This window comes from Uloborus diversus, chromosome 5, assembly GCF_026930045.1.
Source record: "Uloborus diversus isolate 005 chromosome 5, Udiv.v.3.1, whole genome shotgun sequence".
In the NCBI taxonomy this organism is placed as follows: Eukaryota; Metazoa; Arthropoda; class Arachnida; order Araneae; family Uloboridae; genus Uloborus; species Uloborus diversus.
In genome coordinates, this window is record NC_072735.1 from 137664319 (window position 1) to 137688466 (window position 24148).

General features: G+C 32.7%; 2 protein-coding genes across 3 annotated transcripts in view; one reads left to right on the top strand and one right to left on the bottom strand.

Moving 5' to 3' along the window:
- LOC129222007 (ELL-associated factor 1-like) overlaps positions 1-10224 on the top strand; it is an 86665-nt gene extending 76441 nt beyond the window's left edge. Inside the window, exons 3-7 of the mRNA XM_054856423.1 lie at positions 3238-3374; positions 4692-4975; positions 6207-6335; positions 8749-8874; positions 10006-10224. Coding sequence (XP_054712398.1) covers positions 3238-3374; positions 4692-4975; positions 6207-6335; positions 8749-8874; positions 10006-10052 — 723 coding nt within the window. The 3' untranslated portion in view covers positions 10053-10224. The remainder of the gene's footprint in view (positions 1-3237; positions 3375-4691; positions 4976-6206; positions 6336-8748; positions 8875-10005) is intronic.
- Positions 10225-20233: 10009 nt separating this feature from the next.
- LOC129222718 (26S proteasome regulatory subunit 8) overlaps positions 20234-24148 on the bottom strand; it is a 36514-nt gene continuing 32599 nt past the window's right edge. For both annotated transcript variants that reach the window (XM_054857249.1, XM_054857248.1), the window contains exons 9-11: positions 22620-22718; positions 21294-21491; positions 20234-20481 (exon numbers count right to left, since the gene is read on the bottom strand). In XM_054857249.1, coding sequence (XP_054713224.1) covers positions 20428-20481; positions 21294-21491; positions 22620-22718 — 351 coding nt within the window. In that variant the 3' untranslated portion in view covers positions 20234-20427. The remainder of the gene's footprint in view (positions 20482-21293; positions 21492-22619; positions 22719-24148) is intronic.

Genomic DNA, 24148 nt, shown 5'->3' on the forward strand with positions numbered 1-24148 from the left:
TGAATAATCAAACTGTCTATAACGATAATCTGTCTATTACAATATTTTTTTTTAGGTCCCAACAGTATCGTTGTAGACAGGTTTTACTGTATTCAAGTTATCAGACTTCGAGTTAGCACGAATTCACTGTATATAAAATTTCTCTGCAAGAAAGGAAATTAACAACAACAACAGAGAAAAAACTCTAGAAAAGTAAAAAATAGCAGAATGGTTTTTTTTTCTTTTTTTATCTGACTTTTTATTTATAGCAATAAATGGATTGTAAACATTATTGAAACCAGGGTCTGATTTATCATTAAGCTTCTAAAAAATACAAACTATATAGAAAACTTTATCAAATAATTTGTTTAATATGGTTTTCAAAATCAAGAGTAATAAAAAAAGTATACCAATTAGTAATGTGTGGGTTTAACATTGAAATAGCCATTTTTCACTATCTAGTATTTCACTTAGGTAGATTACAAACCCCGCCCCTCCCCAGCATTTTGCATTTGCAATAACAAAAAAGGTGCATGGTTTCACTGTCAAGGGGGGCCCCACAGATGTGCCTGGTCTGCTGCCCAAAAAGTTCTAAATCGGATCCCGATTGTGACATGTTAAAAATTTAAACTTGCGGTTCACTCATTTGCACAGGTTATGTTTCACTCTGAAGTTATTGAAAGGTCTTATTTTAATGTTCAGAACCACAAATAAATATTTTTTATTGTTTTTCAAAATTTTGGAGTAGAAATGTAAAGAAATTAGTCATTGATCCTAAAGATCCTATATCTATTGTCCTATAATATTTCACTGCTCCCTTACAACTCTAGTTAATGAAAATAAAATAAAAAAACTTTTCATTCCTGGGTCCCCTGTACCTACCACTATAAAAATACTGTTGAACTGGATTAAAGCAAAATGCCAAAAGTTCAAAAATTTATTCTTATTAGCCATTATTCGTAATAAACGTAAATAAGAAAAATGGGCATGTGTGTATTTTAAACATAATTACATTTATGTTTTTACAAAATCTATGTAACCCCATTTCTTAGTGAAATTTTCTGCTTGAGCTTTCATAATCAGTCCAGTAGTTGGAAAACCTACCTCATGTTGATTTTTGATTTTCTAATCAAAAATATTCAGCATTTGTTTCATTATACATGGTGCACTTTCTGCAATGACGCAAAATTGCTGAAAAAGAAACTTTTCCCTTGAGAAATTTTTCCATGAAGAGTTCAAAAGTTTTGTTTGTCTTAATCAAAACTTTTGTTTTCATCTACATAATATGCAAGACATTTTTAACTTAATTCAAAAGCAAACCAAACTATTTGTTTAAGCAGCAATTTTGTATTAACCATAGTCGTATTAAGAGTTCAACTGTACATCAAAACTTGTAAAACTAAGTTAGTATCATAGTTTTATTTTCTTAGTATCATATTTAGTATAAAATGAAGCTTTATATGAATTGTAGGCATCAGATCAGGTTAAGTGGCTCACTAATCCAACCATCTTGGCCCTTCAAAGGCAACTTCAACTTGTAGAAATCTTGTTCTTAACAAATCCTTTTTTTTTTTCGTAATCAAGACTTCAACATTACAAAAGCTTTACATACGCTTGCCAGACTTCCCAGTTTTCGGGCAAAAGCTCGGTGTCCCGACCGGTTTACTTCATGTCCCGGAAGAATATAAACTTGATTATTGATGACTAAAAAAGCTCAAAAATAATTAACAGTGAAGGATTTGTTAGGATAATTAGTTTCTCATTTGTCGCATTAACAAATAAAATTAACATTAGAATAGCTTGTGATGATTTTTACGAGAAGATTAAAACCAAAGAAGACTTTCTAAAAAAAAAAACTTACTACCAAACGGCACGAACTTGAGGGTCACGGATCCGGACGAAATTCTTGATTTAGTTAAATTCCCACTAGATATGATCCCAGGTAAAGCCGTTTGACTGCATAGGCCCTAGTTCAGTCGTAATGGGGGTCCAAAATTTCTAGTTTGCCTCCAGAAAAGTAATGGTTTTCCTTCGAAATAAACCTTTTTTCACTTTCTTGATATTGCATTGCAGTATCGCTCAACTGAATGCATTTACCGTATAGAATAAATTCCAACGCCCCTACGTTGTACTAACAAGAGACGCGACAGATGTTAGGAGAATAAATATTGTGCAAAAGTTTCAAATCCCAAAGAAAACGCTATTGCAGCTCCGGAGCCAAACAAGCAAATTTAGACCCTCCTTGGTGCCGAACTAAAGCCTATGCACTCAAACTATTTTACCTAGCCTCATATCTATTACGATTTGACCTAAATCCAGAAATTTATCCAGATTCATGATTCTCAAGTTTTTGCCTTCTGAACCACACTGATTTGCAGTACTCCAGAGAATTGCATTGGCGTTTTCATTTGAATTTGGAACTTTGGGACTATATGTACTCATTCAAGACATTCTGCGTCACTTGTCAGTACAAAGGAGAGGGGGGGGGGATTAATTCTGTGTTGTGAATGCAATTAATTGGCTCATACTGCAATGCAAATGCAAGAAAAGGGTAAAAAAAGTTAAATTTTAAAGGAAAAAAACATTGCTTTTCTGGACTCAAATAACAACTTTGGACCCTCGCTGCAGCCAAACTAGGATCTATGCAGTCAAACCGCTTTACCAGGGTTCATATCTAATGGGAATTGACCTAAATCCAGAATTTCGTCCGGATCTGTGACCCTCAAGTTCGTGCCGTTTGGTAGTTAGCCAATAAAAAGTATGTGTAAATGTTCAAATTTTTGTTCCTCATTCAGTGTTTCTTCTTAAGTTATATGTATTAAGTTACTTATATATGTGTTTAAGTTACTTAAAATACGTGTTAAGTTACTTTAAATTTATCTGCTTGTTTGTGTCATTTATTATTACCCCTGGTTTAGGTTTATGACTAGTAACCATTTATTCCTAGCACTGAGAATGACCTACCCTCCAAATCCAGCCAAGGGTGTTTACACCTATGAGTACCCATGAGACGAGGGAGGGGCACAATCTGGTGTCCCAGTTCCACATTTCAGAAATCTGGCAAGTCTAGCTTTACACCTACTCGGAACAAACATTTCAAAAGAATACCCAACAAATTTTTGCCAGAAAAATGATCATAAATCATAACTAGTGAAGGGGCTCCATGATTTATATTCTACTGTTCAAAACCAACAGATATTAATTTCAAGCTGTTTTTAACGTGATTTGTAAAATAATTGTTTGCTTTTCATTTTTTAGGGTTCTGGTACTGCCAATACTGTATTTAAAGGTTCCAAGAAGCCATATCAAAAGGAATGCGTACTTATTATTGATCACACAACGGGGGAAATTACGTTAGAGAAGCTCAGTTATAATGTCCAACTTAAAAAAACAAGGTAAATTCATTCTGCAAACCTCATATTCATATTCTGAAATTATCGTGTTGCTCATTTTTTATTTTTACCTTATTTGATTATGTGTTGCTTTTAATCGCTGGAAAAGTTACCAAAATTATCTTGCTAAAAAAATGTCGTGGATGTACAATGTACATTAAGAAATAAAAATAAAAACCTGAATCAATTCTTTTTTCCATGCCAAATGTTTCTTCTTTGCTCAATTTCAAAGATTCAACCAAATGTTTAGTTAAATATTTGTATTTTATCAACACATTTTTATTGTGAGTGTTTTTTATCAATAAAATTTTAAAATGATTATTACTTTCATAAATTCAATCTTTTGACTATTCTTTTTGTCTTTTATGAAGTACTTCAGATTTGTATAAATTTTATTTAAATTAAAGACAAATACATGTATTTAATACTTTGTAAATATGATGCTGAGTCAAAAGCTTAATGTGCATGGGAAGCTCACCTCCTGTACATGCTTTAGGGCTTTTGTTATTTTTTATGTTATGAAGACTAGAATTGTCCAAGTTACAGCAATAAATATGTAATGTAGAATGTAAAAAAATAAAATGCTATTCTAAGACTTTCTTTTGAGTAGCAAAATCTGCTGCTAGCATATACTTATGTAAGTAATTATACCACTGGTGTAGTCAAGTCTCCTCTTTTTAAAATTTAACTCAAGAGACATTATTTGATGGAACAAAATCCATACCAACTCTGTTATTGTACCAAGGAAAAAAGTCATCTTGCGATACCCTATTTATAGAGTTAGCATAATAGGGAATGTTTCATGGCACAATCAGACCAATCATTTCAGTTTTCCCCTGGATGTGTGCAAGGTATGAAAATAAATGCTCACACATGTACAAATTCCTAAACAGCCTGGATGCAATAATTGTCCCTGCAACAAAGGTGACTTCCGATTCTCCTTTAAGTGACCTGAGTTTGCCTAAAGGTACATTTTGAGGACTCATATTTCAAAAAATTGTCTCGAACCAGCCTTTCTTACCCTTAATACCATCAGTCGTGGAATTTTTGTCAGCAGTCTGTGACACAGCTTGAAAATTTCAAAAATAGTTTGCAAGGTAGATCAGCATTAGATTACTCATATCATTTTTTATAAATTATCATCAAGAAATGTCTAAAAATGAAATGCCCCAGCCCTCCTCTTTTAGAAAATGACCCCCTCCAAAATCAGGAGCTAGATCTGCCCTTCACTAGCACCATTGTGTTCTGCTAATGATTTTGTGTGTCTCTGTATATTTATTAATTTGTCTTTTTTAAACTCTGTTTTAAATTTCATTCCAGAGCCGAGGGCAGCAGTAAAATTCGTTCTAACACCCCCATTGAATGCGGGAGCAATGGCAAGAAGTCTCCGTCTTACCACAAGCTGTCTCCCTCCAGGTCTCAGAAGCCCCCGGGTCGCTCGTCCCCTGTTCAGAAGTGCTCTCCACTCCACAGGAGTCCTCCGAACAGTCACCCGAGTCCAGGTGGCAGCACCAGCTCTGCCTCCATGCCTTTCCTTGCACTGACTCCTCCAAAACAAACCACTGCCATTATCTCTCCTATGGACGAGGAGCATGTCGAGCCAGGTAATTTGTGCCCATGATAAACGAGTAGACAAAGAAGAGGGGTTGAGTTCAATTAATAAGAGTTCATTACAGTTCTGGCAGTCAAAAGTAATTTGGATACTTCCCTAAGTCTTTGGGTCTAAACCTAGGCACTTAAAAAGGTGTTCTGTTTAAATCCCCCATAGATCCAGAGTCTCGGACTTGGTGAAATATCCAAATTAGAGTCTGCCCATGGAAGACAGGGAATCTGGCAAGCAGCCAAGTTAGGATGATTCCATATGAATGAATTTAGTAGGGGAGATGGGTTGAGAGGGAACGGTGAGAATTTGATACTTGCATTATAGTATAATGTCACAAGGGCCTTATTAATTTATTGCATTATCTAAAATAATATGAGAGGAAACAAAAAGTTTCTATGGAACAACAAAAATAAGAGAATGTTTTTATTGCGTTCGGAAATGTTAAAGCAAAATGGTAAGCTCAAAATTATGTTGTAAAACAAATAAGTAAATAAATAAATCAGTTAATTTTTGTAGTGAGAATATAGATGAATTATAGTTTAGATTTTAAAAAACTATTGCTGTGAACAAATTGTCATTTTTACAGAACTGCATAGATGAAAACTGCTTAAAGGAAAAAATACATGCATTGTAACTGGCACCATTGCTTTGTTGTTGGTCTGTTATGTATGCGATTTTTTGTTTGTAATTTAACGACACTAAACAAATTTTGTAGGCGAACAACTTCTAATGTATTACATATTCTTTCATAAAGAATTACCAGTTATTTTATGTGTAATAGGCAACAGGTTTTCTTAGGTACCATATTCTCCTCTGTTTGTCAGTTGATTTTCTTCATTCATTTTTTGTTCAGTAGCTATTGCCGACTTTTAGTGTCACCAATAAAAATTTTTGAAATCAGATGCTAATTAATGGGGACATTAATTAAAAACACATTTTTGTTTTTTTTATTCAAGCTTTGTTTCTACAAAAATATGAAGTTGAAACTAAAAATTTCATTGCAATTAACTAAATCCAACTTTTATACAAAATTGGTTGTGTAAAATTATGACTGACTCTTAAAATTTTATAAAACTTTACGGAAGCTCAAATTGCCACAAAAAATTTATTTTTTGTGGGAGACTGAATTGTTTGTTTTTTTGAGGCAGACTACTATTTATCTTCAAGACTTATAACTAAAGAGTGGAAATGTTTTTGTAAAAATAATCAGGTTATCCATTTTTTCTTTTCAGTTCCAGATGTAGGTTTGCTATCTTCCAGCAGTTCTAGTGAATCTAGCAGCAGTGGAGAGTCCAGTGATTCTAGCTCAAGTGACAATGAAGAAATGCCAGCTACAGTTCCAACTAATCCTCCCAGCCAAGGTAAAATGAAAATGAAGACCCCTCTCGCCCTCAGAAAGAACTTCCATTTGGAAGTTTTTTTGCATCACCAATACTTTAGAAATAAATTTTTAACAAGCAATAAAATTCTTAGTTAAAAAAATTTTTATGTACCAATTTTTTTCACTATAAGATTTATCTAGAAGTTTTTATGATTTATGTACACTAGAAAGATGGAGGGGCCTTTGTAGCCCTTTGCGTAGTTTGTTGTTCAATAACTCGATTAATATCTAACAGAGCTTAATGCAACTTTCTGACTTTTCATTATATGTCACTGAGTGATTGTTTAATCATTTAATGATTCGCCTCATAGAATTGTAAATACTGATCCTTATACCTAGAAAGACAGGAGGGGCCACAGTGGCCCCTAAGCAATTTCACAATTAAAAAAATATATATATATATATTTCCTTTCACCTAATTGTTGTAGCATAAAACAAATGCTATTCACTCTACTTTAACCAGTGACTTTCTCTTTATGCAACCGGTTGGATATCCAAATGCTATAAACAGTACCGATTGCTTACCAGCCAAACCGCACCCATTGCTCTTGGAAAGATAAACTAGTTCTACCTTTTGGCAAGTAAAGATAGAAAAGCTGAAAATAATAATGTATTTAGTCATATACAATGGTGCATCAGGTATGTGGACTCACTCAGGAAGAATTTTGAAAAGAATTCACCCAAAAAATAGGTAGGGGCCATCAGTTTTTCTAGGTATACAGAAAATTTCAGTCTTTCTAGTGTTAAACAATGTGCAGGGGAAAAAAGTACTTAACAAACTTAAACACGATCTCAGTGTAACAACTTACACTACAGTAGCTTTGTACAATTAACAGTTAATGTAAGAGAATTTATTTTATGTAATGCACTAGGAACAAAACTAAAAAACGTAAGTAATACTAACAATGTGTATATATTGATATTCTCAATATCAATTGCTATGCGTGGAGAGAAAGACAAATATTTTTTTCTGCTCTTCATATTATGAGGAAATTCATGCGAATTCTCTTTTTGTTTTTAAAGTTCAAAGTATTTGCTAATAGAATCTTATTTCCATTAAAATAAGGGGAGGAATGTAATTTGTTTGAAATCTGGTATACACAATCGCTGTAAAATACTACTTAATACTATGGGCTACTTTATGGATTACATTCATTTAATATCTGTACTAAGATAATATTAACTTAATAAATACAGTCGAACTCACTTATAACGAGCACAAAGGGACTGAGAAATTTGTTCGTTACAACCCAGAGCTAGTAAAAAACAGGTTTCTGGGGAAAATCATTAAAATTTTCTTTGTTCGTTTTAAATTTCTCTACAGTGCCAAAAAAGTTGGTAAATTCCTTTGAACTGGCTTATTGACTTTGTCTTGCATTATTGATATCTTTCGAGGAATATTCATTGGCCAAAACATCGTCCTTTTCACCCCTGGGTTCGAAAAATGGTGGAAGCTTTTCTGCATATCAAAAGACATCGTATGTTGGTGGTAGTTCAGCTTCCTCTTTGCTTTCATTTGGATTTGAGCTGCAATATAATCGGAAAGAAGTATTTCGGAAGAGATATCATTGATGTCTACAAATTATGTAATTTTTCAATGCTTCTCTAACTACAAACAAATTTAAAAATATTAAAATGTGACCCACTTCCCTCAATTAACTCTAATTTGAATTCCGAAACTTTCAATTCAAATTATGTTTTTCGCAATCACGAGTTGCGACAAGACCCTACTGATTAGAGTTATTGTTTCTAGAAATGCCTCCCCCCCCCAAGCATGTCCCTCCTCCTGAGTGGTTACGTGTGGATAGTTGTGTGTGTAGGCTTGCGTGTGTGCACGTAGGCGTGTGTATGTGTGTAAAGGCGTGCGCACGTAGGGGAGTGTGTATGAGCATGCATGTGTAGGACATGGACGCCACCGCCCAGTAAAAGTGGATTCCGGTGGACAGTGCTCAGGACCAGCCGTGTCGCCGCCGGTGGACGGTGGTGCTGCAGCCCTGGTCCAAGCTGAAAAAGGAATCGTAACGTCAAGGACTGTCAAATGAGAACAATAAGCAATCGTGATTGCTCAAAAAAAAAAAAAAATCGTCATCACTTGTTTTAAGGATTTAAGAATTACCATTTGCGATTAAAAGCCGAGTATTTCTCCCATAGACTTAACATTACCAACCCAATGTTTCCAATTTCCTCGTTAAAAGCAAATTTGACTGTAGTTGTATATTAAATTATAAATTTATTTCAATTAATAAGCTTTTGTATGATAAGCTTAGTAAGAGTTAAATTTAAGTTTTTTTTGTGCTTAACAAATAGTTAGCAGGTTGACGACTTCATGATAAGGATGTTCATCTGTATCTCTTGATCTAGCTCATTTCTCTAAAATACATTATTTTTTACAGGAAACATAACAAATGGTTTGTCAAGTTCTCCTTGTCATAAAAAGGAAAGTACTTCCACATCATCCAGTGCTCTAAGCATGCCATCTGTTAATTCCTTGCCCAGTATGCCAAAGTTTAGTCAACTGAGTAAGTATTTGATAATTTAACTCCTGCAGAAACTAACTTGGAAGGAATATTACAATTCTGTTTATTTTTAATTCTATAAATAATAATTCTCATCTCTCAAAGTTAGCTTTAGTTGTTTTATTTCATTTTTGCTCTCAAAATTTCACAACATGAGAAATAATATTTAATCTTAATTGAAAACTGTTTGTGCACACATGTGGCTAAGATCATTCAAATGATTTTCTATAAATCTGGTGTAAATTAGTCAACAGTGATAAAGCGCATGTAAAAGTAGTTTTTCTGAAATTCTATTTCCTTCTCACTTAAAAATTTTGATTTCTAGCAAAAATTTCACATAACTGGTGATGTTAAATGATAGTTTGAATTGCTGATATACTTGATTACTGCATGGTTTTACAATGATACATACGACAGACCTCTGTTTGATTGCATGTTTATTTGATGAAACTGATAATTGATTGGGAACATCTGTTTGAGATGCTCTTACAAATTACTTAGCAAGAGTGATTAATTATCTTCTGTTGCTAGGTGCAAGAAAGGGCATGGTGTGCAGATCCAGACACCTAGCTTGAAGTTCAAAATTGATTAATTAGATCCTAGAAAATATAAGTTTCTATAAAATTAATTCCAATATAGAATATTCAAGTTTTTCTCCTGTGTTTAAAAGATGTTTTCCTCATCAAATCAATTTTATGTATATGGATTTCATTCCAATGTAAAATTTAAATCAAATTAATGTACTGCTTCTATTTACATATTTCAAACAGCCAAATTTTAAAAATTTGAATTTTTCCACTTTTTAATTCTTTCTTGCAGCGAAAATTGTTCAAAAAACAAAAGATAATTCTAAGTAATATTCCATGTTCTACTGAGCTAATTTATTAACCTGAGCAACTTTTCAAATTTTTTTGTTCAATCCTCAAACAGTGTGCGTGTGTGTATGTTATTTATTTATTTTTTATAAAAAAGAGTAGCGAAATAGCAACTACATTTCAAAAGTAGTTTGTGTTTGCTCTTTAAAAAAAAAATGTAGTTGTAGTTCACTATAAAAAAAAATGAAGTTACACTGCTTTTTACGTTTGAAATTGAATCTCCAGCATTCATGTTTCAATCTGTTTTGAATATTTTCAGGTGAGGATCTGAAACTCAGCGAATCAGACAGTGACAGCGATGAATAAGGAAGAGCTCTAACACTGAATCCATTTTTAAAGTAGCATTTATTTCCCAATTCCCCTGCCGAAGCAGGAAGGAATAATATGCTGTGATATGTTTGATTCTTACATATAGATTTTTTGTTTTTTGAATTTATATTTGAAATGTAGGTAATAAATGATTTTTGGTTAATTATAATGAATGTGTTGATTGTCAATGATTACTTCCATTTCCCAAAATGAGAGGATATGGAGATATAGCAAATGAAACTGCACTATGCAACACAGGCAAAGTATCCTGAGTAATTGTTCCAGGCATGTCAGCTCTTCTGCTTTAGTGTTCAATCTGCCATCTGCACCCAGATTTTCAACTGCTTTTCTTAGGAATATGTCAGAGCTTTTCTAGTTTTGCATTCATCTTATTAGGGAGAATTTGGAAATCCTAATGACTGTTGAAGCAAAGGAACCAGATGTTTGTTACAGCAAAGTCTTTTTTAAAATAAAAGATACATCTTATGAATAATTTTTCTATTATTTATTTTTAAAACTATCAATTTTCTACTAGCACTCGTTTGGTTCTCCTATTTTTCCCTTTTTTGAGATTGGCAAGTGATGTCTTTTTCCATGATCAAAATGTTAAGTGGGAGGTTTTGGTTCCTAAAAACTGCAGGAAAATTGAATTTTGTTGAGTGAGATTTCAATGTAACAATAAGAGGAGACATAATCTTTATACATAAAGGGCTAATCTCTGTCCGGATTTCCGGGGTAAACTTCAAAACTACTGGAGGGATTTTAACCATTTTTTCACCATAGATAGCTACATAATCGGGGAACAACTTAGGCTATAATTTATCGCTAAAAAACTTAGTTTAAGAACGTCGTGATCGAAAACAGTAAATATCATGTAATTTCCACATTAAAGATTAAACACATTGTTTTGAAAATTCGTTGCCTAACAACAGCAATATTAAAAGTACTCATAATGTAAATTTTGAATCAAGGCTACTCTGGAGCAAGAAGAACATTGCTTTCTTAGGAATTGCATCCTCATCTTTATATATAAAGGGCTAATCTCTCTGTCCGGATGTCCGGGGTAAACTTCAAAACTACTGGAGGGATTTTAACCATTTTTTCACCATAGATAGCTACATAATCGGGGAACAACTTAGGCTATAATTTATTGCTAAAAAACTTAGTCTAATAAGGTCGTGATCGTGATCGAAAACAGTAAATGTCATGTAATTTCAACATCAAATGATCAAAGAATAAACCCACTGTTTTGAAAATTCGTTGCCTAACAACAGCAATATTAAAAGTAATCATAATGTAAATTTTGAATCAAGGCCTCTCTGGAGCAAGCATGACATTTATTGCTTTCTTAGGAGTTGCATCCTCATCTTTATACATAAAGGTCTAAGCTCTGACCGGATGTCCGGGGTGAACTTCAAAACTACCGGAGGGATTTTAACCATTTTTTCACCATAGATAGATACATTATGAGGGAGCAACTTAGGCTGTAATTTATTCCTTAAAAACTTAGTTGTAAAAAGTTATGCTGGAAAACAGTAAATTTCATATCATTTCCCTATTAAATAATTAAATTCGCAACTCCAATAAATTATAGGGGGCGCAGCAGTCTTTGTCTAATGGCGGATGAAAAAAGGTGAAACAAACAAATGCCATAACTTATAACTTGCTTTGACGTTTATTCTTCTGAAATTAAATTACACCACAAACTGCTTGAAGCCGGAAATTCACCCCAAAGAAAACTCGTGAAATGGAATGTTTTACCTTTTATTTAGTATTGGTAATCACCGCAAGGTAGCTTATTCAAGCTTTGAAGTTGCGAATATAAAACCCATTGTTACAAAAATTCGTTGCCTAACAACAGCAATAATAAAAGTAATCATAATGAAATTTTTGAATCAAGGCTTCTCCGGAGCAGACATGAGTTTAAAATCGTTTAAACATTTGGAAACTCTACTTTTTGCATCCTTAAAGAAACATAGTATAGAGCTTTTTTTTTCTTTTGCGTGTGCACTATTTAATTAAATAAAGCGCAAGGTTTTTTCGGTGATCTTTGTTTTTGTTAGTTCATATTTTAGAAATTCTTCAAATTTTTTACTTGCTTAAATTCGTGCTTTCGTTTCTAAATGAATATTCGTTCTTTCTTTATACTTATTGCTATTTTACTTTAATGGGTAAGGAAGAAGCTCGATTTTTAATGACTTCAAAGTGATATGTTTTGAGTTCTTTCAGTTAAAACAGAAAACGAAAGGAAGTAGCGATTGTTTCTTACATTTATTTCTGACCCAGGCACCGCCGGGTATTTTTGCTAGTTAAGAATAAAAGAAACTCACGCCTAGCATTATGAGGTGATTCATGCCATTTCAGATTACCTCCAAAAAATTACCAATTATCTTTTTTAAAGTGCAAAACTAGAATTTTTTGTTCTGAAGTTGAGTTGTTCAGTTTTTATGGGCCCCTAAAGGTCAACGTGCGGCAGCAAAAACGGAGTGGATTTTTAAAACATGGAAATTGCTATGAGCCACAATTGTTGCCGAGAACAATTTGCCTCCAAATTCTTTTTATGTATGAAGGATAGAAGGTTCAAACTTTACAAAATGAAGGTTAAATTTAAGGCAAGTTGTTGCCGAAAGGTCAATGAACGTCAAAAAAAGTGGTATTTTTGATGTTTTTTAGCATTTTTGAGGTCCAAAACAGATTGCACCTTTCAGTTGCCACGGCAAAAGTACTGTCGCTTGAAAGGTAAGTATATGCATTTTTAAAAAAATGCATAATTAACTGAAGCAAGTTTAATGTGCTTTTAATGCCAAAATAGGGAAAATGTCACATTTTACTGATATTCAAACTGTCGTAACTCCTTGCACGAACAACATATTGAAATATTTTTTTTGCCCTTGTCATGCCCTATTATTGGTCTTACCAAATCAGTAAATTCCATTGAGGCAAAATGCTTTATAAAATGGAAAAAAAAAAAAAAAATTACTAACTTTGCCCATTTTTGTCGTCATGGCTTTTTGCTTCTTCATACTATTTGCCTGAATTATTACTGTACTTTAATAATATAGTTTGCAATATAAATTGATATTTTATTGTTTTGTAACACATGATATTTTCAATATTCATTTAATTTAACATAACACATTAATAACATTTAAATTTTGTATATTTAAGTACAAAGTGATTTAGTCAACATTTTCAACGTTAATTTATTGAAAACTCTTTTTTTTTAAATCAAACATATAGTTCCATCTAAGACTCCTGAATGTGTTTTGAGCATGGCACTTTAAATGGATCAGTACCAGACAATTTTTTGTTCTCAAGGCTGTTTTTCCTTCTTAAAGCTACTTATTTCAACAATTACATTTTTAACATTTTCATAAGAAGTGAATGTAAAATAAATTGGTGTTTTACATCTTATTGACTTCTATAACATAATTCGCGGCAAAACGAAATTCTTTTTTCATTTTTTGACTTTTCTGTTCTTACCACTACATCATAAATAAATCTTGAATATCAGAACAATAATACTATAGAAATTGTAAATTTCCAGTGTTTCAAGATTTAAAAAAAGAAGATAGAAAAAATGACTATTCCGCGTCATGGTTTTTTGCTTCTTCATACTATTTGCCTAAACTGCTATTTTTTTTATTTTCATGTTTCGTGACAAATTTGATATTCATTTCAATTTAAACTTTAACAACTTTTATATTTAGGTGCATTTTAGGTATTTTTATTAGTCATAAAATGAATGGAGAAATAATAAGTTTTTTGCTTCTGCAAAAAGTTGGATTTTGTCCCTGATATTTTCTTTCTCAGCAATTTCATTTCCTTCAACTGTGTAAAAGCTCATCATCGTCATCCATTTCAGCATCAAAATATTTAGCCGTCCGTTTCATTTTGGACATAACCTGTTAGGACATAAACCTGTTCTTGTGTTAAATATTCTTCTGGCCTAAACTTTTTCTTATCCTGAACAATTAAACATGTCACCATTTTTACAACATTATGACCTGTACATTTCTTTTCTTTGTTGAAGCACTCAAGAAGAAATTGCTTTTGATTTAGCCACGTGACTTTTTTTTTTTTGGCTTTAGTACTAATCCATATTGTGACAATTGACTTGAAAACATTGCATAACTACTCTATGTAGTAGCACTTACAGAAGAGTTGATAATTGGATAGCTGTTTTTATTTGTAATATTCTCCATTCTTTTTACAATTATATTTTTAGCTTTATCCATTCCTGAGAAAAGTTTAGAAATTTTGTACTCGCCTTTTGCTGTATTAATAATTCATCGGCAGTTTCAAATGTGCAAGTAGGGGAACATGGGGCAAAGCGAACTGGTGAAATATTTACTCTGCTTTTAGCTCCATCACCTATCTGGTTTTATTTTAACTATGTAGTACCATATGTAGTCTATTCCAGTCGGGATATAAATACCGCCGAAGGTAAAAGCATTTGGTAATGTAGGCAATTTTTTAAAAAATGGTACTCATATATTTTATTGCAAGTCAAAAATTATTTTTGTTACTATAAAATGATATAAGTTCTTGTTTTTAACATTTTAACTATTAATTGAGACCTCTTACTCTTCAATGCAATATTAATTTAGTTGATATTATGCTTATTTGTATTTTAAATAAATTGTACAATTAATCAATTGTGCAAAGTGAAATAGTTTGTTTCCTTTACTCATTCAATCATTTAATATAAATCACTTTCGTTTTCGTTTATTAATTAATTCATTTATATTCCTTCACTTAGTGTTATTCACTTATATATTTATTCATTCATTCACTTATTTTCTTCTTACTCGCTCATTTATTTTCCTTCGTATGTTAATTTATTCATTTAATTACTTTTTTATTGTTTCATTATCTTTTCATTTATTCATTCAACCTTTTATTTATTGATTCTTTTGATCAAAAATATGTTTTATAATCGAATTGGAAACATTTCATTAGAAAAATATTGTACTTTTCACTTTGCCCCATAAAAAATTTAAAAAAATTTCCACTTTTTTTTTGAAGACTCAAATTAACTGCCAAAAATAAAAAATACTGTTTCAACGCAAGTTTTATTATAAATACAATGTCCTTTCTTTGTATACTGTAATTTTCAAAACAAATGTTCAATTTGTTCATTTTGAAAAAACTCAGTCATCTTAACCATTTCACTTTGCCCCACATTCCCCTACTGTTGTCGCAGGACAAAACTATTAACTGGCCAATACAATACAGATTTCTTGCTCTGATTTCTGTCAGATTTTGTTTCTGAGCAAAATAGGCGAATTATTTAAAAACTGTAGTTAAAGTTCAAAATGCAATACATAATCTCTTTCCCTGAACCAATTTCAAAATACTTCCAGAATATCATACCATTATTTTCAAGTTTGATAGAATGGTATAGTTGGATATCTGATATTTTAAATCTTTCAATGGAACATTCTTCTTTATTAATTTCAATAACTGGAATTTTGACCTTTTTCATTTGTCTTTTACAAGTAAGTGCGTCATAGACGTGTTGCTGATGCAACATCATAACTTTTAATATAATAACATTGAAAATGTTGACTAAATCACTTTGCACCTTAATTTAGGTAAAAAATATAGGTACAAAATTTAAATGTTATTAAGGTTTATGTTAAATTAAACAAATGTCAAAAATATCATACAGTGGCTCCCAAAAGTGTTCGTACACCTACGACTTTCAATGAAACAGGACCCTATCCATTGGTTGGAATTATTATTTCGGTATAGGTATTTAATTATAAGATCTATGATCAATTTTCAACAAAACTACATGAAATTTTTTAAAAAAATATTTAAACTTAATTTTTTAAAAATCAAAAAGTGCCAGAAATTTTATCTCACAAAAGTTTTTGTACACTTTAAAAAATGTCTATATATTATTGAATAATCTAACTTTTTATTAAGTAATTATGTAGTAGAATATCATGCGGTATCAACAACACCTTTCAAACGTCTGGGAATGAATTTCATTCTTTTTTCTTCCTTTTTTTTGCACAATTTCTGAGTAAATGTTCAACCACACTTCGAGAGGGTTACTGTTTCTAGCTCTATTTTCCTTTCAAAGCCGTATTTTCGTAATCTATCCTCCAGATCTCTCTAAATATGTTACTTTAAGTTCAAATCTGGAGATTGAAGGGGTATTTTCTAAACTTTAGGACAATTTTTGAGGCACTAGACGCAAACATTGAAAGCCGTGTGCTTCTTATCGTTATCTTGATAAAAAACAAAGTTGTTTCCGAAAACCAAATTTTTGGCTAAGAGTTTAAAATTGGTTTTTAAAATATTTAAATGAACAGAATGATTTATTATTTTATCAAAAAATTCTAAACTACCAAGTCCTGATGCTGTTATGCACTCTCAGACAAGAACCCCTTCACCGTCCTGATAAACTGATCCAACAAAGTTCTTAAGATCAAGTTCCTCATTTTTTCTTCTATTGACAATTATACAACAATTTAACCAAAAATGTTGAATTTAATTTCATCTGTAAGTAAGACGTTATTCCAAAACACTTTGGAGCTTATTTATCATTTTTTTGGGGACAAAAAGCGTAAGCATTCCATTTTTCGCACGAACAAGAAATTTCTGCGGGAAGAGGTCCCATTTAATCCAGCTAACCAGAGAACTTGGCGAACAATTTTAGGTGAAAATTAAATGTAAAATGTTTCATTTAACTCTGTAGAAACTTTTACATCACTCAAATGTGTATTTTTCATAAGTTTTTTAACTGTAAATCTCCGATCATGCTTTGTCAACTTTGCCAGTTGCCTTTTCTTGCCTTGTTTTCGGTCCGATTCTTTTCTTTAAAGCATTTTATCAAGAACTTTACTATAGAATGGAATAAATTAACTAATTTAGAGACATTTCAAAACCAATTTAACTCCCACTGTGAGGAAAAAATTCAAATTTCGAATGGTGTTGGTGTTTTTTACAAATACCAGCCATTGTAAAGTATTAAGCACAATATTAAGGAATAAATCAACAAAAAATTAAAGCCAAATGACTCTTAAGGGTCAACACAATGCAAAAATAATTAAAAAACCAACATATGATAATTTTAATCATTAATTTATTCGAAAATATATGAATATAAGATGACTTTTGTGGCGTATTATTTCTCTGTCTCTTCATTTTTTGACCCATTTCAAAAAGAAGATCCGTCAATATTTTGAAAAAACTACAGGGTTTCATTTAGAATGACATAGAAATGATGTGAAAAAATATTGGACTTCATATTTGAATTCAGTTTCGCGTTATTTTGGTTTAACTAAAAAATTTTAAAGTGTACAAAACCTTTGAGAGCCACTGTATATTGTCCCTTCAGTGCAACAGTAGGATATTTTAGTGTTATTCCTAGAATTAGATGTCTTTACTGTTGCTTTGAGGCGACGGTATGTGTCACAATATAATAAGATATCAATTCATATTGCAAACTATATTATTAAAATACCAGTAATTCAGACAAATAGTATGAAGAAGCAAAAAGCCATGACAACAAAAAATAGGCCAAGTTATTTTTTCAAAAAACTTAATAGCATTCCGCCTCAATGGGAATTTACTGTTTTGGCAAGACCAATAATAGGGCATGACAAGGGCAAAAAAAAATATTTCAATATGTTGTTCGCGCAAGGAGTTACAACAGCTTGAATATCAGTAAAATGTGACATTTTCCCTATTTCGGCCGAATGTAACTAAAAGCGTATTAAACTTGCGTCAGTTAATTATGCATTTTTTAAAACTGCACATACTTGCCTTTCAAGCGACAGTACTTTAGCCGTTACAACTGAATAGTGCAATCTGTTTTGGACCTCAAAAATGCTAAAAAACATCAAAAAATACCACTTTTTTGTGACCTTCATTGACTTTGTGGCCACCAACTTGCCACAAATTTAGCAATTATTTTGTAAAGTTTGAACATTCTATCCTTCATACATAAAGAGTTTGGAGACAATTTGTTTTTGGCAACAATTGTGGCTAATAGCAATGGGGTCGTTTCCAAAATTTTAAAAGTTTTTTTCTGAAAGAGCATGCTTAAAAATATAGGATCTGACCATTTTTTAAGTTTAATGTTTTTAAATTACTTAAATTGGTGCGCTTTCATTCTTTACGCTTCTGTCGTGTGACATCACAAATGATGAAATGCCATTCAGTGTTGCCATTTACAGAGCAAAATATTTAAGTTGCATCTTTACTCACGTGTATTGGCAACAATATGGTTGATAGCAAGCATAGAGCGCAATATTTAATTCGCTTCTTGATTATCATAACGTGGAAACGTGGTGGAAAGATGCGCCACAAATTGAATCATTTGTGATGTCATAAAGACCATGCCTTGTTTTCAAAATCTGACATTTTAAAAAATTAAAAAATAACTGTTGGCAAAAGGAAAGTATTTTCTGGGTCCATGTTTTTTTTTACTCATTCTATCAATTTCAGTGACTAAAAGTAGAACTTTTGACTGAAGGAAACAACCCCATTTCCATGCCTAAAAAATCCGCTCGGTTTTTGCTGCCGAGCGTTGACCTTTAGGGGCCCATTAAAACTTAACAATTCAACTTCAGAGCAAAAAATTCTGGATTTGGGCTTTTAAAGAGATAAGTAACAATTGGTAATTTTTTGGAGAACAAAATAGTCTGCAAAATAGTCCTCTAAACAAGAAAGATAGTATCTAAAATAGTCTCCCATCATTTTTTAAATAGTATTAATATTAAATCATGTTGCATACACTTTGATAACTCGGCAACATGGTATGTAAGCAGAGTCACCTGGACAAGAGGAGCTCTCTGCAGTTACACACAAACAGTGTTCCCAACATGTTTTCATATCAATCTTATTTCTTTTATTATTTTGATAAAAATGTGAAAATTTTGCATATGTTGGAACCTAAATCTGAAATCGGACAATGTTTGAAAAAATGCTCATATCGCGAATTAATCACTGGAAAAAGCGCTAAGTCCGAAACGGTGAATTATTTCGGAGTTAGCGAAATTTGAATTTGATCTATTCGTGATGCTTCAAATCAGTAGTGATCCAAGTCCGATTTTACATGAAATGAATTAACAAAATCATCAAACAAAACTTTTCATTTCCCTTAAGTGTGAAACAAGTTAGATATATTACATTAGCAAGTAAGTGTTGAAAACACATTGCAGTATTTCGTATGGTACATCGGGCACTTAAATCACAAAAAAAAAAAAATGCTTAACATTGCTTTTAAATTCACTATCTCTTTTGCAGATAAAGCAAATCGTTAGCCTGTATTTACACTTACACAATTTAGTTTTATTTGCATTACAAAAAGTAAAAATAGTAATTATAAAAAGGCTGAATGCGCCATGTTCATTAAATAACATCTTCCGAATATTGCAGCTGCAAAACTCACTCAGTAGAAAAATGGCAGAGTTGCCAGAAGTTTATGATCCAGTGTAACTTTAAGGACAGAAAAACGTTGCCTTTGCCCCTTTAAACTTTGATTCCCTATTTAAGCAGCATTTTTTGAAATGAAATTAAGTGAATTTGTTTGTGAAATCTAAACTGCTTCCTTCCATACCAAGAAGCACAAGGTACAGGTCCCAACTGCAAAATCCAAAACTAACAAAACAAATATTCCCCTTTAGGAGGTAATTATTGCTCCAGGAAAACAAAAAAAGGGTTGTGTTAATTATCCTTGGCAATAAATAAGGCATAACCCATTTCCCCCACTTTTCCATTATTTGGCCAGACTTAAGTTTGAAATTAGAAAATTTCTTCCAGTGAAACTTGAAGCTGAATCATTTTTTTTCTATTTCCATTTTTTTTACATCTGTTGTTTCATGTTTTTTTAACGTTTTAGTCACTTTGAAGCTGAAATAGTAGCAGTTTTTTTACAAAATAGTCGTTTTTGTCTTAATTTAAACTAAAATAGTCGGCATAGTCTGCAACTCTTCAAAATAGTCGCATTTTTAGTCGCCAGTGGCAGCCCTGTGAATGTATTAAAGAACTGTAATTTTGAAGCATAAGTGCATCCATGAACAATATCAAAATAATATTTCCTCCAAAGAAAAAAGACAAGTCTATGAAGGTAGACTAGAAAGAAAACGATATATTGTAAACAATCGCATTGATTTCTTTAATTTGATGTATCACTATGAAAAATGCATTTTTTTTTAATTAGCAAACTTTATTTTTTTCTCCATAGTTACAAATGAAAAATATTGCAAAGAAGTAATGCTTTTTCTGTCCTAAATACACTTTTGTATATAAATATATGTAAAACCAGTTGAGTTCCAAACATGAGAAGTTGATGAGAGAGAAATTTGCTATAATGTAACAGATAAAAATCTTTTTGAACAACTGTGCTTGTTCATTTCCACAGCTTTTTGATGGACATGTTCTTTTCAGCATCTTTTTGCATCACCTATAATAGACAATTTGGAACAAATGTTTAAAAACAATTATGACAGAGAAAAAAGTATCAATTTTTAATTACAAAATTCGTAAAATATTTCCTAAACAATTTGGAAGTTTTTTGATGAATGTGAACTCAAAAAGAGTACAACAGTCCTAACAACCAAATATTTTCTCTAGAATATTGATCTATATTCCGGAGTTATAATGTTTAGATCAAGAAAAAAAAGTGTTTACTAAAAAAAGGGTTCCTTATGCTTCCTGCAAAAGTTCTGTTATAAACAATTGCAAATGCCACAGAACCAGTGGCAGAAATTTTGGAAGGGCTGCTTGTACGTCTTAAATCGCTGCCCCTGCTTAATACTGCATAAGCATGATTAAGAGAAGCACTTGATATGCATTTCTGGAAGTTTAAAGAAAAGACAAAAATAACAATATGAAACACACATAGTGAGCACAGGATCCAGGCATTACGAGGCTCTAGAGTAGCTCACAGATATTAAGCATACGAATGAAGAAATATTACAGCGGGAGGGGGGGGGAGCTGAACTGTGAGTAACAAATATTAAAAGTGAAAAAAATAAATCACAAAATTTTTAAAATGTTTGTTTAATCTCATTTTTTTTCTCTCGATCTCTACTGTTGTGAGATACAGAGCCCCCCCCCCCCATACAGAGAACAATAGAGAATGCTTAATTAATTTCTTTACAAATAAGCTTTTTAAAAATAGTAATATAATCTCAGAAGTCAATGGCAAAGTTTAAGCGGCATACATACTTAATTTTTTTTTTGTTAATACAAAATAATTCATCTGTAACTTACCTTTGCAACAGCCATCTCAAAATCTTCTTGTGTAACATGAACCCTCCTTTCTCGAAGGGCGTACATGCCAGCTTCTGTACAGACTCCTTTTACTTCAGCTCCAGAAGCTCCAGGCATCATTTCAGCTATTTTACGCAAATTGATGCCTCGTGTTAAATTCATTTTTCGAGAATGGATTTTTAAAATATCCAGACGAGCCTATGAAAAATTTTTCAATATCAGAGAATTTCCTTAGTAAAAAATACCCAATACATCTTTTAAACACATACATTATTTCAAATGCATAAATTTTTGGTCAAAAAGTAATGGAAAACACTGTGCAACAGAGATTTGCAGCCATTATTTCAACGAGCTTTTTACCCCAAAGTGAATACCAATAGATAAAATAATGTTTGACATGCAAATAATAAGTCAGGTGCAAAGGGTTAAACTTTTTAAAACAACTTTTATTTCAGATATTTGTTGGGGGCAGAAGTTGACCTAGTAACAAAAACTATTTTAAACTTCAGAATGTCCAATTTGCACTAATGAAGGTAGTTGACAACAACATATACATAGGTCAGTCAGAAAGTTAGTTGCATTTCTTTGTAAATCTGTTCCGTCTAAGACAATTTTGATGAAATTCTGTGGTAATACTTCAGACATGTACCTTTATCGAGTGACATAGTGGCTTTCCCAAGACAAGTTCAGTTTTTCTGATAATCAGTCTCAAACATATCTCGACAGCTGCAAATAGCGTCCAGATTGGAAATGCGTGCAATGATTCAATTTTGTGGGTAAAAAAATGCACAACTGCACTGAAATTTATGGACAGTAGCATGAAGTTCATGGTGAAAATAAAATGTCACGTCAAGCTATCGTGAAATGGTGCAACATGTTTGAGAATGGACTACAGATATTGACGACGCTGAGCGCACGGGAAGATCAAGTTTAGGTGGGAAGTGTGGGATCCGCCTTCCCAAGCCACCCTAACCTTTCACCTCCTGACTTCGATATTTTTGGTCCCATAAAACAAGAACTTTCAAAGCGATGATACTATTCGGATGATGAAGTGAAAGCTGCAACCCAGCAATAGTTATCGGATATTAGAAGAAGGCATTGAAAGCCCAATTGCTTAAATAACGGATGTGGTTACGTTAAAAAGTAGATTTTGAATGGAACTTTAAAATAACAATTAAGTTATTGTAAAATTTAAATCCTTTTTTTGTTTTCTTGAGCAGTGCAATTAAACTTTCCGACTGACCCTCGTAGTTGATTTTTCATTCTTTAGTTCTGTCGTGGAAATTTAAGATTAATCAAATTCTTAATTGAACAAATGGTATTTACCTCTTCATTAGGGGGTGGGAATTCTATTTTTCTGTCAATTCTACCTGGTCTAAGTAAAGCTGGATCTAAAATGTCAATTCTGTTAGTTGCCATGATTACCTAAGGTAAAATAGAAAACAATTCAATATTAATTACACTTTATATCAAATTAAATTTTCAAGATAACAAGATAGATACTATAGGAAGAAAGATTTACACAAATTGGAAGATTATGCTTAAGTACATTTTATCTAAATGCACACAATTTTTTAGAAAAGCAGATCCTTTCAATTTGAATATTTTCCAAATTGCATTCCTGTTATTTATAGTTGGAAGCAAATCAGTTCTGTATTTTGTAGTAAGTTACTGCCCTAAAGCCAGGGCTAAGGCAGAAATACTTAAAATACACCGCCAGTTCAGTCATTCCATCCGAGGACTGCAGTTTCGTGCTTTTTAGCACTCATCAGCCCAGAATAGGAATCACATGAGCTGGAGGCGAAAAATCTCTTAAGAGAGCCAAACAAACTGGTAGCTAATGCAGAATTAACAAACCAGATGAGCGACCGCAGCAATGGTGCGGTTCAACTCAAAGATTGATGGCAAAGCTGAGGTATTTTGTAGTAAGTTACCGCCCTAAAGCCAGGGCTAAGACAGAAATACTTAGAATACACTGCCAGCTCAGTCATTCCATTCGAGGACTGCAGTTTCGTGCCTTTTAGCACTCATCAGCCCGGAATAGGAATCACATGAGCTGGAGGCGAAAAATCTCTTAAGGGAGCCAAGCAAACTGGTAGCTAATGCAGAATTAGCAAACCAGATGAGCGACCGCAGCAATGGTGCGGTCCAACTCGAAGATTGATGGCAAAGCTAAGGTATTTTGTAGTAAGTTACCCCCTAAAGCCAGGGCTAAGGCAGAAATACTTAAAATACACTGCCAGCTCAGTCATTCCATTCGAGGACTGCATTAGCTACCAGTTTGTTTGGCTCTCTTGGCTCCCTTAAGAGATTTTTCGCCTCCAGCTCATGTGATTCCTATTCTGGGCTGATGAGTGCTAAAAGTCACGAAACTGCAGTCCTCGGATGGAATGACTGAGCTGGCGGCGTATTTTAAGTATTTCTGCTTAGCCCTGGCTTTAGGGCGGTAACTTACTACAAAATACCTTAGCTTTGCCATCAATCTTCGAGTTGGACCGCACCATTGCTGCGGTCGCTCATCTGGTTTGCTAATTCTGCATTAGCTACCAGTTTGTTTGGCTTTCTTGGCTCCATTAAGAGATTTTTCGCCTCCAGCTCATGCGATTCTTATTCCGGGCTGATGAGTGCTAAAAAGCACGAAACTGCAGTCCTCGGATGGAATGACTGAGCTGGCGGTGTATTTTAAGTAAATCAGTTGTGCTTGGGAATTTTGTCAAATACAAAGTTTGTGCTCTGAATAGCATATCTTTTTCTGTAAGTGGAAAGCTTCCACTGCGCATGGCAAAAAACTGAAGATAAATATACTTCCAATTTATAAAATTGCATTGACCTCTTTATCTACATGAGTTATTTAC